Source organism: Mirounga angustirostris, unplaced genomic scaffold, assembly GCF_029215605.1.
Source record: "Mirounga angustirostris isolate CCGP_5_RB_7025 unplaced genomic scaffold, mMirAng1.0.hap1 SCAF_12, whole genome shotgun sequence".
Classification (NCBI taxonomy): Eukaryota; Metazoa; Chordata; class Mammalia; order Carnivora; family Phocidae; genus Mirounga; species Mirounga angustirostris.
Window position 1 is genome coordinate 17,594,765 of NW_026991720.1, and position 16,158 is coordinate 17,610,922.

Below are 16,158 nucleotides of genomic sequence, written 5' to 3' on the forward strand. Positions count from 1 at the left end.
AAGAAAATAAAAGGTGAAAAGAATACAAAGAGAGATATTCGTGATGTCAACTCTTGTCAACTAACCCCTAGGGATTACATACGCAAAAGCAAGGTCAGATTTTAACTACACTGTTCTTAACTACAAAGACATATAAAAATCTTCCACAGAAGTTACTCAAAGAATATATGCTTTTGTTCCTTCCCAGATCTGCATTGCGAGCTCGAGGCGATGGAATCTACCAATAGGGATTTTCAGAAAGCTACCTATATGCTTAAGAGCCATTTGACTTCCTTTTCCCTAAACTGTAAGCTCATAACTTTTGCCCATTTTTCTACTGGGTTATTGATTTGTAGGTGCTCTTTACATACTAGAAATTAATCCTTTATAACATGAGCTACAAATACATTGCTGGTACGTATTATCTATCAAATTAAAAGGAAAAAATTACAAATTGCAAAAAGACAACAACAACAAAAAAGATGAAGATCTGGTCAGGAAAAGCAACATTCTATTACAAATTGAGAAAACTGAATTCTAATCTCAGATCTGTCACAGACAAGCAAGTCATTTAGTCTCTGTAAGTCAGATTCCTTTTAAACAAAACAGGGAAAATAGCTGCCTAGTATTCAGTGTATATAATTATGTTAAAAATAAAGTAGGGGCGTTTGAGTGGCTCAGTCGGTTAAGCGTCCAACTCTTGGGTTTCAGCTCAGGTCATGATCTCAGGGTCTTGAGATCAAGCCCCATGTTGGGTTCCATGCTCAGTGCAGAGCCTGCTTGAGATTCTCTCTCTCCCTCTGCCCCTCCTCCTGCTTGCATGTGCTCTCTCTCTAAAATAAACTCTTTAAACAGTAAATAAATAAAGTAAAAGTGGTATGGAAAAATAAGTATATAGACTTTAAAAATTCAGTTTCTGTTTTAAAACAAAATAGAAAGTAAGTACAGAGTCAAAATATACACATACAAAAAGGCCCTCAATAAATATTTATTGAATTTAATTTTTTTTTTTTAAGTAGGCTCCATGCTCAGTGTGGAGCCCAATGTGGGACTTGAAATGAAGACCCTGAGATCAAGACCTGAGCTAAGATCGAGAGTCGGATGCTCAACCGGCTGAACCACTCTGAATTTAATATGTCTAATTTGAAACTTAAAAACACTAGTATCTAGGGAATAAATTTGCTATTTAAAATAAGTCAAAATAAGCAGCAATTAAGTGGTAAAAAAAACTAATTAAGGGATGAAATTACTCTGAAAACAGATCATTTGAAAATAAAAACAAAGGAGAATTTTCTTTTGTGGTCCTATTACTTTTTTTTTTTTTTATTCATTTGACAGAGAGAGAGACAGCAGGGAGTGGGAGAGAGAAAAAAGCAGGCTCCCCGCTGAGCAGGGAGCCCGATGCGGGGCTTGAACCCAGAACCCTGGGATCATGACCTGAGCCGAAGGCAGACACTTAACCGACTGAGCCACCCAGGGGCCCCACGTGGTCCTACTACTTTATCACATCTTGATAATGATGCCTTATAAAAAGCATGTTGTGGCGCGCCACCTAGTAGTTATGTGGTGATTTTGCCATAGTTCCACTAAATAGAATGTTAACAAAAATTTTAGACAAGAGAAAAATGGGGGAGGTGGGAGGAGCAGGGAGTGGAATCCCCATTACTATCTCTCTTTATAAAAGCTCTTACCTGTTTAAAAAGCTTCTCTGAACTATTATTTAATGACTTTAAAAATATTTTTGTGCATTTTTTAAGTGGGTAGGGCATTTCTATAAATATATCATTTGGCTATTATTACCTTCTAAGAAAGATATGTAAAAATATATAGCCAGGAAAGAATAATATGAGATGATCTGGGTCTTACATACAGAGTGGTTTTTAAAAATTTGTGTACAAAATAGCAAATACTTATAAAGGTTCTCAGAAGGGGACCAGGAGTCCATTACCAAAAGGTACTTACGACAAGTTCTTAAATAGCAGAATAACCTCTGGTGTAGCGTATTATATACTCATCTGCTGGATGGTTAAAAATATTTTTCATATCCAGAGACCAAAGAGTCCAGGTTATTACTCCTAACTAAAAATGCTAATTATATTTTAGAAAGTGGATTTATCAATATTTTTAAATAGGTATTACCTTTGACCAAGAAATTCTACTTCTTGGGATTTATCCAAGAAAAACCTCACATTAGTACAAAAAGACACATGTACACTACTGACGAGACTTCAAACTGGTAGGATGCCATCCGGTAGAATCTACTAAAATAAAAACGTGCATACTCTTTCACATGGAAATTTTGCCATGAAGGATTCTTCTTGAAAAATACACAGGCATATAAAAGAGTATTGATGCAGCACTTTCCTGACAGCAAAAAATTGGAAATAATGGGAGTGCCTATGAATAATGCAAGTGGGGAAATAAATGTTTCCATATTATGGAACAAGAGTCATCTGAAAAGATTCAACTAGGGGCGCCTGGGTGGTTCAGTCGGTTAAGCGTCTGCCTTCAGCTCAGGTCATGATCCCAGGGTCCTGGGATCGAGCCCTGCATCGGGCTCCCAGCTCGGTGGGGAGCCTTCCTTCTCCCTCTCCTACTCCCCCCGCCCCGTTTATGCTTTCTCTCTCTATCAAATAAATAAATAAATAATCTTAAAAAGAAAAAAAGAAAAAGATTCAACTAGATATGCACTGTGACATACTGCAAAGGAAAGAAAGACATGGACACGCTAAGTATCGCATATTGTTCAGTGCGACCAGAGACAACAGAGGGAGTCAAAAATATATATAAGCTAAAGTGGTATCTGGGTGTTTGTTTTTACAGTACTCATGTACTATCTTCTTAATTTTAGAAAATTAAACATTCTTCCTTGACTTTAGAGTAGGCGCTTTAATGATTCCATAAAGACTCAACAATTTGTTACAGCTTTGCTTAGCCAAAAGATGGAAAAGGGCCTTTTTTAAATTTAAAGTAACCAATCACTAAAACAGAAAAGATTAGGAATGTGTCTAGTTCTACCTGCTTCTAATGTGTCTGGTTCGTCTGGTCTTTGGGCGATTTGTAAGTAATACAACAGAGAGCCATACAGGTGTGTCCTCACTCGCTGGAATCCGCCACCTATGGAGACATAGAGTAAAAGTCCCTTTTCAAATTAAAGTTAAAACAAATACAAAAGGTGTAATTTTAAGAAATTTAGATGAAAAGACCTGTCTTCAAAATGAAGTCCAAGAGCTTCTTCAATATAATGTGAAGCGAAGAATCTCCAATAGAAGCAAAACCCACCACAGGGCTGTCTGCTGGAGGAGGGGGCGTGAAAGAACTCTCAAGCATAAAAGCGTAATGGGTCTCTCCAGGTCCCAAGACTAGTGGTTGCTTCTGTTCCGTGCGAACGGCCTGGCTTAGGTGAGCAGTCAGGGTGAACACGGCACCTGCCACCACCGGCATTAACTCCTGCGCTGCTTCATCATCCAGGATCTTAAAGCAGAAAGACAAATCGGAGTGAAGACTGCGCTTTCAGCTACAGTCATTACGGCTTTTATATGCATTTAGCTTTCCAACTACCATAAGAATGTAAGAATGGAATGGCACTGTTCAAAGCAAATAAAAGCTAATATACAGAAAGAAATTGAAACATGATGCTGGTAACACGTGTTCTTAACCAGAAGGGATTCCTATCAAAATTCCTTAGGGAGAATTTTAATGTAAATTCACATAAATGGTCTCACCACCAGTGTCCCATCCAGTATGTCCAGGGTGGGATCTAGCCCTGTGTGTTTTTAAAAAGCTCCCTAGATAATTCCGGTATGTACTCTGGTTGAGAGCCACAACTGTACGGAAGCCTTTCTCAAGGAAAGTCTTCAACACCGCCAGTGCACAGCTCTATTCATTCCTACTATAAAAGGGGGGGGGGAAGGATGGTGGCAAACTGTGTTTAAATGGTATACAAATAAAGGCAATATAGGAAGTTATTAGGAAGTAAGGAAGTTCAGGAAGCCATCTAGGAAGTACGTCACCTTATCATGCACATCTTGTAAAATATCACGAATAATCAGTTGTCGATCCTCTGCCTGAATGAGGTCCTGGGGACAAGCTGTCAGTATAATTTCTACCAGCTGTCTCCATGACTCTAACACATGCCGTTTTGCATGAAGACACTGCAGCAATTTGTTTCTTCCTACCACATACTGAAGTATAGTGCTGATTTCCTAAAGCCACAGAAATTGAATCACAAGGTAAACACATGGGCAAATAATATCTTTTATTAATACAGTCCCATTTTCTTTTAAAGTTTATTTATTGGGGTGTCTGGGTGGCTCCGTTGGTTAACAACGTCTGATTTCAGCTCAGGTCATGATCTTGGGGTCCTGCGATCAGGCCCCACATCCAGCTCCCCGCTCAGAGGGGAGTCTGCTTTCCCTTCTCCCTCTCCCTCTGCCCCTCCCCCCTACTCGTGCACAAGGGCACTCTCTCTCTCTCAAATAAATAAATAAAATCTTTTAAAAATAAATAAAAGTTTATTTATCTTTTTTAGTAATCTCTACACCCAATGTGGGGCTCGAACTCACCACCCTGAGATCAAGAGTCGCACGCTCCTCCAGCTGAGCCAGACTGGAGCCCCAACAGAGTCCTATTTTTAACTCTGTCTGTACATCTGAATACATTTTTATTTATTTATTTTTTTTTTTTAAGATTTTATTTATTTATTTGACAGAGAGAGACACAGTGAGAGAGGGAACACAAGCAGGGGGAGAGGGAGAGGGAGAAGCAGGCTTCCCGCTGAGCAGGCAGCCCGATGCGGGGCTTGATCCCAGGACACTGGGATCGTGACCTGAGCCGAAGGCAGACGCTTAACGACTGAGCCACCCAGGCACCCCTGAATACATTTTTAGTACACTTTGGAAACCTTCCACATGCATGCCAATAAGCAGAGGTGATGGGGTAGAAATGAGCTTTTTAACCCCATTTTCTCTTTGTATTGTCTACTTACGCTTACTCTCAAACACTAGTTGCCTAAAACTCAAGGTCAAGGGCATGTTTCCCTGACACATCTTTTATTTCTTTGCCTCTTGCTTTGGCCTAGCCAGCTGTGTCTCCATGTATGTGGTTCTTCCTGCCTGACCTCTTACCATTACTCCCCACCTGTGATGACAAATGACTCTCTCTTCCCTCACTGACAGAGAGCAAGGGAAGTCTAATACACAATATGGACAGGTTGCAAATCCTTAACTAGCATAGCAGAAAAAGATTTTATTTCTTCTGGCATCCAGACATTAACTTCAGTTTAGTTTATAAAAATTTTAAAGTCTAAATGAAAGATTCCATTAACGTTTAATTTTAAGCAGTTTACTAATTAATCAGCTACAAATCAATTTACTGTTTTGTTTTCTAACTGGCAGTTAAGTAGTTTAAAAAGGTTAAAACTAACATACACTCAATGGGGCTTACCTCCATTAGTAATGGTCGCTGGCCTATGGCTGCCATACCCTGAAGGGCATTTACTTCAGCTACAAGAACCCTATGAAGAAGCTATTTAATTGAGAAAAGAGAGAAAAATCAGACCACTGCAGACACTGACAGAACAATACCTCTACCAATTACTATAAACTGCCCTAGAGGGAAAAGTTTTGGATACCTTTACATATAACCTTCAAGTGGCACTGTCCAGCTTCTAGACACAAACTTCAGGTATCCCTCACATTACTAAGTGGTACCAAAGAGCCTCGGTAACAGGTCAGTTGGTGCAAATGGCCTTGGGTATCTTCTTCCTACTGGTGAGGCCATTACCATTTACCCGGTAGAGAGTTAAATAGCTAAAACTGTTCCATAGCTGGGCAGCGTGACTGCTCTCAGGAAGGTGATGGGGAAACTTTTAAAGAGGTAAAGTTAGTGTGGCCTATTCAGTTTCATTTCCCAGCTGTTTGAAAAATGAAAACACAGCCCAATAAACCAATATCCTTATCAGAAAACAAGTGTGTGGTTCTATTTTGTCCGATGCCTCGAAGTCAGAAGCCCTTGAGACTGCACGCACTTCAAAGCAATCCTCACCTTGACATTGCAGACTGTCTGTCCCCGTAAATTCCTGTGTTCACAGTTAGCAATAACTTGTTCGATCTGGGCCCGATCAAAGAAATCTAACTGCAAAGGCTCAGGGATCTCCTGACTGAAGTCAATCGAGTCAAGAATACTTAGAATTTTTCGACGTACTAGAAATAAATAAAAAGTAGTTCAGGTGTACTTGGAATAGCGAGGAGAAAAGCAAACCACTGTACTCAGCTCATGCCCAAAGGCAGTGCTATGGTCAAGCAAGTCCAGCAACAGAAGACTGTGTTGAAATCTAAATTTGACTTTATTTCTAATATATCCGTTTACAAAAATATTTTTTCCATTCATTCATCCTAATTACAAAAAAATTATTTCTGAATGGCAAATAATCCTTTCTATAGCTTTTCTATACCAGTTCAGAATTTGCAGGCACAGGAGTAATAATTACCTCTTGAAATTTTAAGCAATTTAATATATACCTATAAAGTCATTACAGATTCAAAGGTCTTTACCTTTTGTCGCAGTGTCAAAGTGAAGGAACCCAGAGACAGACCTATTTTCATCTTCCATTCCTCCTTCACCATCTGTTAGAGCATCAATAATAACAGATCAGGAAAAGAACATACTTGTAACACTTATTTGGAAATAACAAACATAAGGTATTTCTTTTTCTAGGTCATTGTTGCTAGGTCAAAGAGCCCTCCACAAATGGATAATTGAAATGCAAAGATGATGAGGACTTAACAACAACATTCATCTAATTCTTTCCATCCCTAGGAGATCCACTTCACAACTGTAAAGAGGATAATCAGAACTCCCAAAGAGGCAGGACCCAATCATGCCAATGAGATGATTAGAAAAGCTTATGTTTAATTTGCATGTATAATACACATTAAAATATCATGGGTCATGCTGGCTCAGTGTGACAAACTCCACTGAATATTTGTGGATATGAATATAGCAGAATGTGAATGCTTCAAACAATAATAAAATGACAATTATGGGATGATTTAAAAATTTTGGTTTTAAGGAAAAAACTTCTAAAGACAGAGAGAACTTGTTTGGCCTACAATCACACGCTAAGCACAAGACTGTTGTGCTTGCATTCACACAAACCAGTCAGCAGCACAATAAAACAAATGCCAACACGCACACACTGACCTGAGTATGGTTTCACGGGCATGTCATCCAGTAAGAGGTGTAGGAGCCTCTGGGTATGGGACCGTTGACGATTCAAAGAAGTTACCCTTAGTTCTATTGAGGCAGTCTTCATTAGCCATGACATCTGGTTCAGCATAGACATTTCATACTCTGCAAGTTACATACAGAAATTTAGTTTCACAGAGTAGTAACACAGAATCATAACAGACCTAAATTCCGTAACTCATCAGATATTTTCCCATGTCACATTGTCAATAACTTACAAAACCTGGCATCATAATTTATCACTCTAAGAAAATTAAAAAAGCAAAAACAGATGCTAAGAGAGAAAAAATAAACAAGTATATGTCTATAAAAAATAAGCCAAAGCAAATGAAGAACAAAAGAGAATCAAGTTTCCATTACCAGAATAATTTTACACAGATCTAAGTCTGTCCCATTTTGACATTAATATGGAACTTCATACTTAAAAAAAAATTCTCGGGCGCCTGGGTGGCTCAGTCGGTTAAGCGGCTGCCTTCGGCTCAGGTCATGATCCCAGAGTCCTGGGATCGAGTCCCGCATCGGGCTCCCTGCTCTGCGGGGAGCCTGCTTCTCCCTCTCCCTCTGCCTACTTGTGTTCTCTCTCTCTCTGTCAAATAAATAAATAAAATCTTTAAAAAAAAGAAATTTCTTAAAAAAAAAAATTCTCAAATATATAACTTGTAAAAAATAAAAAGCTAACATACAGTTTGACTTTTATTTCCTAAAACAAATACACAATGCATGATTTTACGATATCTCTGAAGATAATCAAGGACACCCGATTTAACATAGAACTAGGGTTGGTTTTTACACCACAGCAGCCACTCCAGAGCTACCGCCACGGCCTGAGCTACGCTACGGCTGTGGGCCTCACCGCGGGCCACAAGGTGACCAAGAGCACGAGAAAGCTGAGGCACAGGCACCACGGGCGCCTCACCAAGCACACCAAGTTCATGCGGGACATGATCTGAGAGGTGTGGGGCTTCACTCCACAAAAGCAGTGCACTGTGGAGCTGCTTAACGTCTCCAAGGGCAAGGGGCTCTCAAGTTCAAGAAAACGGTGCGGAAACGCACCAACACCAAGAAGATGAGAGGAACTTCGCGATGTCCTGGCAGCCACGAGGAAAGCGGCCATTGAGAAGGACCGCGCCCCTCCCCACTCTGTGCAAACTAAAACCTTTCCAGAAGCAAAAACAAAAATGAAACCTATAATTAGGATTGGGAACCACTTACAGAAGTTTGTGAATCCAATATCCTTAATGGGCCTGATCTGAAGTCCTAAATTCTAACAGTACAAACATAAAATACACCAAATACTCCTACTCCTACTGCCACCAGCTCTACTGCCAATAAGCAAAACCAGATGGATTTTTAGAAGACAGATACAGTGGGGCGCCTGGGTGGCTCAGTTGGTTAAGCGACTGCCTTCGGCTCAGGTCAGGATCCTGGAGTCCCGGGATCGAGTCCCGCATCGGGCTCCCTGCTCGGCAGGGAGTCTGCTTCTCCCTCTGACCCTCCCCACTCTCATGTGCTCTCTCTCATTCTCTCTGTCTCAAATAAATAAATAAAATCTTTAAAAAAAAAAGACAGATACAGTAATAGATAAGACATTAACTTTCGGGGTGCCTGGGTGGCTCAGTCGTTAAGCGTCTGCCTTCGGCTCAGGTCGTGATCCCAGGGTCCTGGGATCGAGCCCCGCATCGGGCTGCCTGTTCAGCGGGAAGCCTGCTCCTCCCTCTCCCACTCCCCCTGCTTGTGTTCCCTCTCTCGCTGTGTCTCTCTCTGTCAAATAAATAAAATCTTAAAAAAAAAAAAAAAGACATTAACTTTCCCTCCTGATTAGGTAGAAAGGAGGGTTTCTTAAAAAGCTTGTTATATAAACAAAATCTTAGGACTAAAAATAAGACATGCTCATTATGAAAATGAAGTGAAAAATTTTTTGCCATTAAATAATTCCCAAGGGCTTCTCACACCCTCACTCTAAAAAGTAGATTAGTAGCTGATAATTACTAGTAATCCAAATTTATTATGAAATCTGTGGGCTTACATTTCCCAAAACATAAAGATGATACAAAATAATCTTCAAAAAAACTCCACAGACCACAACTGTCTGGATATAATATGAATTCAGAAAATTGTTACAAAATGATCAAAAAGAAAATTATATAAAGTAGAATCCTATAAAACATAGCCTGGGATTGTGGTGGTCAGGTCAATAAACTCAGCTATAGTTTCCACTGTACTTAGTTTTCCATTTCTCATGTCAAGACCTGAATTGGTTTCAACATATACATAAGAAACAAAAGTAAAACAAGAGATTTTAATTTATTAAACACCTTCACTCAAAAAATCTAAATTTCCAGAATCATATACATAAATATTTTCTTACCTCTTCAACACAATTTAAAATCTTTATTTGGTAGTATAAGAATCAAATTCTATCCTTGACAAGCTATTTTTAAATAATTTAATGCCAACAGCTAGAACAGTGAGGCTTCTCAAGAAGAAATTACAAAAGCAACCCAGAGTAAGAAGCAAAGTAACAAAATGAAAGCAGAATTCCACAAGTACTGTAACTGCTACCCCCCAATGTTGTATAAATAAAATCACTCAACATGGACTTTACAAATTAGTTACAATAGTGTGGGAAAATAACGTCCTACCTTTGTTAGAAAAAGGTAAATGTTGCAACTGAGAAAATAAGAAATCCTGGCTGGTTCTCAAGTACCTCATAGTAGGACCGGATGTGTCAGAGCATGCACACAACTGATATATCACCTAAAGAGTTCAAATGAAATAAGAAAATCCCCAAATCATTTTCTCTGTGTTAAAAATTTTAAGATAAAAGGTGACCCAAGGTTTACTAAATGGAAACTAAGACCCATCAATAACTCAAGCAAAATGGATAAACACACATATAAAACAGATGCTCAGTTACAAGCAGTTGTTGGTACCCCAACTCAAGAAAACATATTGGAATATAATTGAGAGTGTTGATGACATCACTATAGAACTAATCTTTAAGTCAGCCTAAGTATATTAATACATACAGTTTAGTATTTTAACTATTATTAATAGCAAATTACTCGAAGTAACTTCTAAAAATTGTACTGAGTAGCAGCGCATCTGCTTTCCGGTCTGTCAGACTCTCCGCCGTCACCCTCTCCCCAGCTTCCTGTCTTAAATCTGGCTCCTTTCACTAACTTCACCTGCCTAACTCCTTTAGCCTCCATGATTAAGCTTATCAACTACTACTACCTGAATACGTCGAATTCTAAAGTACTGCTAAAATGCCCGTCAAGGGCGCCTGGGTGGCTCAGTTGGTTAAGCAACTGCCTTCGGCTCAGATCACGATCCTGGAGTCCCAGGATCGAGTCCCACATCAGGATCCCTGCTCAGCGGGGAGTCTGCTTCTCCCTCTGACCCTCCCCCCTCTCACTCTCTTTCTCATTCTCTCTCTCAAATAAATAATTTTGTAAATAAATAAATAAAATGCATGTCAAGTTTGTTCTCCCATTAAGGAAGAATTCATTTTGATTCTGAGGAAGACCTAGCTTACAGGCTTTCCTTACAGGACTTACAGTGAAGGGCTGTTTGGACAGCCAGAGGACAGGAGAAAATTGTAACAGATTACAAAAAGAAAAATGGGAGAATAATAAAGAAAAAGCTCCAGGTCACTAGAAGCCAACGATGCCTTTTTTTATTCTGAAAATGTGAATCAAGGGTGCTGCTGAAATTGAGAAACAAGTTGCATCTTACAAAGCCTAGTTTTTCACACACAAAATGAGTAAGACAAGAAATAATCACAAGCGAACACAGGCAAAACAGAAGCTCTCAGTACAGTTTCAACTTTGCACTAATTTGACTTTCCACCACCTTACATTTAGCTCTAGTGCTGGAGTCACATGGTTCTTAAATCGCGCTCTCACCCACAGTCCTACATTCTCAGCTAAGTCTCACAACAGGCCGCTGCACACATTAAACTCAGAGAAGTTTTGTGCCCCACCCAAGCTGATTTAGCTAGTTAAGGGTTAGAGATGAGAATCAGAGGTCTTCTGACCCAAATCCACTACTATCTTCACCAAAAAGAGACAACTTGAAATAGCACCACTGGACACTTTCTACACTACCAGCTCAAAATCCATCTCAAAAATCTAATTTCCCTCATTTGTCAAAGGAGCGACATACAGGATCTGTAGATCTATAGGAACTTGGGGTTTATGCTCCGTGGATTTTATCTATAAATGAAAGACCAGCCAAACTACCAAATGAACTCATTTTAACTCAAGTCTTACTGTTAAACTTCCGTACCTGTGATATATTCAAGCACCTAGTTAAATTTCTTCTACTAAGTGCTATCAAATACAGCCTTCTGTGTACCTGGTAACATAGTTCAGCGAGTTGAGGAGATTCTCTCACTGCCACCGGGCCTGTTCTCCCTTCAGTTCCCTTCTCCAAGATGTTTAAAATGGCATGAAGGCACGTCCGAGGGCAACCTAACACTCCTACGGGAGACCAAAAAGAAGTTCAGCTTTTCAAATTTCTGCATTAAAAACTTTAAAATCCCTTTATTAAATTCCAGGGCGCCTGGGTGGCTCAGTTGGTTAAGCGACTGCCTTCGGCTCGGGTCATGATCCTGGAGTCCCTGGATCGAGTCCCGCATTGGGCTCCCTGCTCGGCAGGGAGTCTGCTTCTCCCTCTGACCCTCCCCCCTCTCATGTGCTCTCTCTCTCAAATAAATAAATAAAATCTTTAAAAATAAAATAAAATAAAATAAAAAGAAATATTAAATTCCATAAATATATGCTCCACTGTAAATACACTTTCAAATACTGACACAGAAAATTAATAAATGCTAATTTTCCAAAGCTTAATTTGTCGACTTGATCTAAGTTCTAAAGACTTACCAACCATATAACCTCTCACTTCCAGTTAATTATCCCATGAGCCCAGAATTCAACGAATGACCATTTAACTACATAAAACCGAAAAGAAATCAATGTCTATGTGTCTTCTGGTTATACCTGGATCTTGCAGGTTTGTGGTACTGACAGGTTTCTTCAGTTCAAAGCCCAGGAGATAGAGAGCAAGGTTGGGTGGGTTGCGTTCCAGAGAGGTGATAAGAAGATTCAAGATGTGGATTCTTGTTTCATGACGGATTCCAGCTAGCTTCTTTTCAAGTTCTGATCCTTAATGTGGAAATCCACAAAACAAAATTACAAAACAATAAACAAATCAAGATAAGTCAAGTTTAAATACATAAAGCTTGTATTCCAAACCTCCACATTCTCTTAAAGTTCACTTCATCAGCCATTAGAGTGCAGATTTAAGAGGTTTCCAGAAAGCCTTATGTGTTTGTGCCAGCAAATTCTCAAACTTCTCTTGTATCACCAAGAGACAGTTAACAGTTTTCTTTATATTATTTATAAAGAGTAAAAAATGTCCATGTTAGTAGAAGACATACCCTCTTCTAGACGTACAAATTCTTCTGTATCTTCACTATCCAAACACTCCACAAATCCAGCCATCAGCTTCTGACTTACACTCTGGGGTCATATAAAGATTTTTTAAAAGACAAATTATAAGCTTCTTAAATATTAAAGAAACTATGATAAATATGCTATGGATTATAAACATTTGTCTACAAAGAAAAAAGGCAAATCTCTAAAGTACTTAGGTTTCAGTTTCGCTTTTAATTAATAGGAAACTCAGTTCCTTAAATTGCCATAAGTTAGCTCTCTATAGAAATAATTAAAGAAACAAAAATTTTTTAAGTTACTGGTTTCAAAACTTGCTTCCCTAATTTTCTTTCCCAAAGGATCAAACCAGTTTTAAAAAAAAATAACATTAAATTGCCATCTCATGATCTCTTCATTGTATACCCAATGCTATGAGATCTTAACTAAAATATAAAATAAAATTCTCATCCTCTCTCTTTAGAAATGTATTGCTTATCACCAGTTTTACGTATCTGGGCTGGGCTGAGAGATTAGACACTACCCCATCTCCTCGAGGAACCTAGCAGGATATTAAAATTGGTAATAATAATTCATACTCAAATGTATGTGAGTGAGCTGAGAACCCTCACTTTCCACATCCCCTATCATGTAGCTTTTGTGGGGGTTTTTTTGTTACAATTAATTAATGGAACTTCAATATGTGGGTGATACACTGATTGCCAGCCCAACAAAGGAGGATTCTGATGAAAATACAATCCTCTCTATCATGTAGTTTTTTTGTTTTTTTTTTTTTTTTTTTTTTTTTTTTTTTAAAGATTTTATTTATTTATTTGACAGAGAGAGACACAGCGAGAGAGGGAACACAGCAGTGGGAGGGGGAGAGGGAGAAGCAGGCTTCCTGCAGAGGAGGGAGCCCGATGCGGGGCTCGATCCCAGGACCCCGGGACCATGACCTGAGCTGAAGGCAGACGCTTAACGACTGAGCCACCCAGGCGCCCCTCATGTAGTTTTATCCAAAAGCCAGATCAGACCGTGGTTCTCAACCTGGGTGGCACTGCTGCTCCAGACGGCACTTGGAAACATGTGGGGGCATTCTGAGTTGTCACAACTAGAGTTTACTACTGACAGACACTGGCAGGGCACCAGGGATGCTAAGAGTCTTGCAATATGAGGAAGAGTGACACAGAATGAAGATATGTCCCATCTAAAATGCCAGAAGAGTCTCTGTTTTATTTTTTAAAGATTTTATTTATTTGAGAGAGGGAGAGCACGAGCGGGGGGGAGGGACAGAGGGAGAAGGAGAAAGAGAATTTCAAGCAGACTCCCCACTGAGTGCGGAGCCTGACACGGGGCTTGATCTCTGGACTCTGACATCATGACCTGAGCCAAAATCAAGAGTCAGACACCCAACCAACTGAGCCACCCTGTCACCCCAAGAGTCCCTCTTTTAAAACACTGTACACAACAAAATTCAACTAGCTAAAGCAGTGATTTCTAACATGAAGATACAAGGGGAAAATGCCTATAAAGAGCAGGGGAAAAAAGTAGCAGATACCCCAATAGTGGCTATTCAGCATAGAACCGAGCTATTCAGAATAGAAAGAGATTATAAATTAGATTAATAGAAGAACATCTGAAAACTGTCTACAGTGCAATATCAAATGAAGTGACACAAATGGAAGTCACCAGAAAGCCACAGCAGTAGACAACTCAACAGTGAGACACATCCAGAATTGCACAGGCTCACTCAGACTACGGTCAGAGTGACCGACAGAGTGAGACAAAGGATGCAGAACACAAGCAGAAGCCACACTTACAAACCTCATCACCTTAATGTACTCAGAGGGGCAAGAGTTTCCCTCCGCCTGCCAGGCACACACCACAGCGTCTGGAGCATCACTGTGGATGGTGTTCTCTTCAAAACAGATCACAGCCCAGTACATGGACGGGTCTTCACCATCATATATAAATATACTTACTCTCACAGAATTTTTTCATAAACATGAGTAAGATTCCTCCACAGACACTGTGACTTCCATACGTACTCAGAAAGTACCAGAAGAAATAACAACACCAAAATCAGTTACCTGGTCATGTGTGAAATCTCCAACCAATTTTATCTGAATATTGGAATTGCAAGAGATACAGCAGAGGATCTTGGCACTTTCAAAAGCCAATTCCGGATTAGTATTGCCATGATAGAGGTATCTTTAAAACAAAAAAACATTTGACGAACAATGTGACAAAACTTTTGGCTTTTCACTCCTCTCTACAAGGAACATTTAGAACCAGGCCATACAGCACTCTTGGGTGAATGAGACAAAGGTTTCTGTTCTAACTAGATGCAGTCTGTTATGGGTTGAATTGCATTCCTCCAAAATTCAGTCGTTGGTATCTGAACACGCAGTGCTCAATCAGGACACACAGTGACCTTATTTGGAAATAGGGTCTTTGCAGACACAGTCAGTCAAGTTAAGGTGAGGTCATTATAGACAGCCTGGTCCAATGACTGCTGTCCTTATTGAAAGGGGGGATTTGGAACAGACGCACACACACAGGGAGAACACCATGTGAAGCTGAAGGCGGCAACGCAGGGGACACCTCTATAAGTCAAAGAACACCAAACACTGCCAAGCAAGCCACCGGAAGCTAGGGTACACACACTGGTAAGCTTCCTTCCTAGCCCCTAACCGCCAAACTTCCAGCTTCCCTGAAGGAGACAAACTATATATATATATATATATTTTTTTTTTTTTTTTATTAGTTTCAGAGGTAGAATTTAGTGATTCATCAGTTGCATAGAACACCCAGTGCACATTCCATCACGTGCCCTCCTTACTGCCCATCGCCCGGTCACCCCTTCTCCCCACCCACCACCCCTCTCTCTAGTAACCCTCGGTTTGTTTCCTAGAGTTCAGCATCTCTTGTGGTTTGCCTCCCTCTTAATTTTCATCTTATTTTATTTTTTCTTCCCTTCCCCTAAGGTTATGTGTTTTGTTTCTTAAATTCCACGAGTGAAATCATAAGATATTTGTCTTTCTCTGACTGACTTATTTTGCTTAGAATAATACCCTCTAGTGCCATCCACAGCGTTGCAAATGGCAAGATTTCATTATTTTTGATGGCTGAGTAATATTCCATGGCACGTGTGCATGTGTGTGTATATACATACACACACATCTTCTTTGTAAATTCATCTGTCAATGGACTTCTGGGCTCCTTCCTTTGTTTGGCTATTGTGGACACTGCTGCTATAAACATTGGGGTATATGTGCCCCTTCGAATCACTGTGTTTGTATCCTTTGGATAAATACCTACTAGTTCAATTACTGGGTCACAGGGTAACTCTATTTTTTAACTTTTTGAGGAACCTCCAAACTGTTTTCCTGAGTGGCTGCACCAGTTTATATTCCCACCAACAGTGTAAGAGGGTTCCACTCCAGGAGACAAACAATATTAAGATAATGTCATTTTATACTTAGAAATGTTTAGG

At 39.7% G+C, this 16,158-nt stretch overlaps 1 protein-coding gene across 4 annotated transcripts in view; it reads right to left on the reverse strand.

Annotated features, from left to right (window-relative positions):
- Positions 1-16,158, reverse strand: part of NUP205 (nucleoporin 205) — an 82,032-nt gene that overhangs the window by 28,492 nt on the left and 37,382 nt on the right. For all 4 annotated transcript variants that reach the window (XR_006788692.3, XR_010406354.1, XM_045864214.3 and 1 more), the window contains exons 19-30: positions 14,753-14,873; positions 12,671-12,752; positions 12,231-12,395; positions 11,587-11,711; positions 9,870-9,984; positions 7,183-7,332; positions 6,534-6,605; positions 6,025-6,182; positions 5,425-5,505; positions 3,993-4,184; positions 3,186-3,453; positions 2,998-3,096 (exon numbers count right to left, since the gene is read on the reverse strand). Coding sequence is in view for 2 of the 4 variants with exons in the window: in XM_045864214.3 (XP_045720170.1) it covers positions 2,998-3,096; positions 3,186-3,453; positions 3,993-4,184; positions 5,425-5,505; positions 6,025-6,182; positions 6,534-6,605; positions 7,183-7,332; positions 9,870-9,984; positions 11,587-11,711; positions 12,231-12,395; positions 12,671-12,752; positions 14,753-14,873 (1,628 nt within the window). In the remaining 2 variants the exon portion in view is untranslated. The remainder of the gene's footprint in view (positions 1-2,997; positions 3,097-3,185; positions 3,454-3,992; positions 4,185-5,424; positions 5,506-6,024; positions 6,183-6,533; positions 6,606-7,182; positions 7,333-9,869; positions 9,985-11,586; positions 11,712-12,230; positions 12,396-12,670; positions 12,753-14,752; positions 14,874-16,158) is intronic.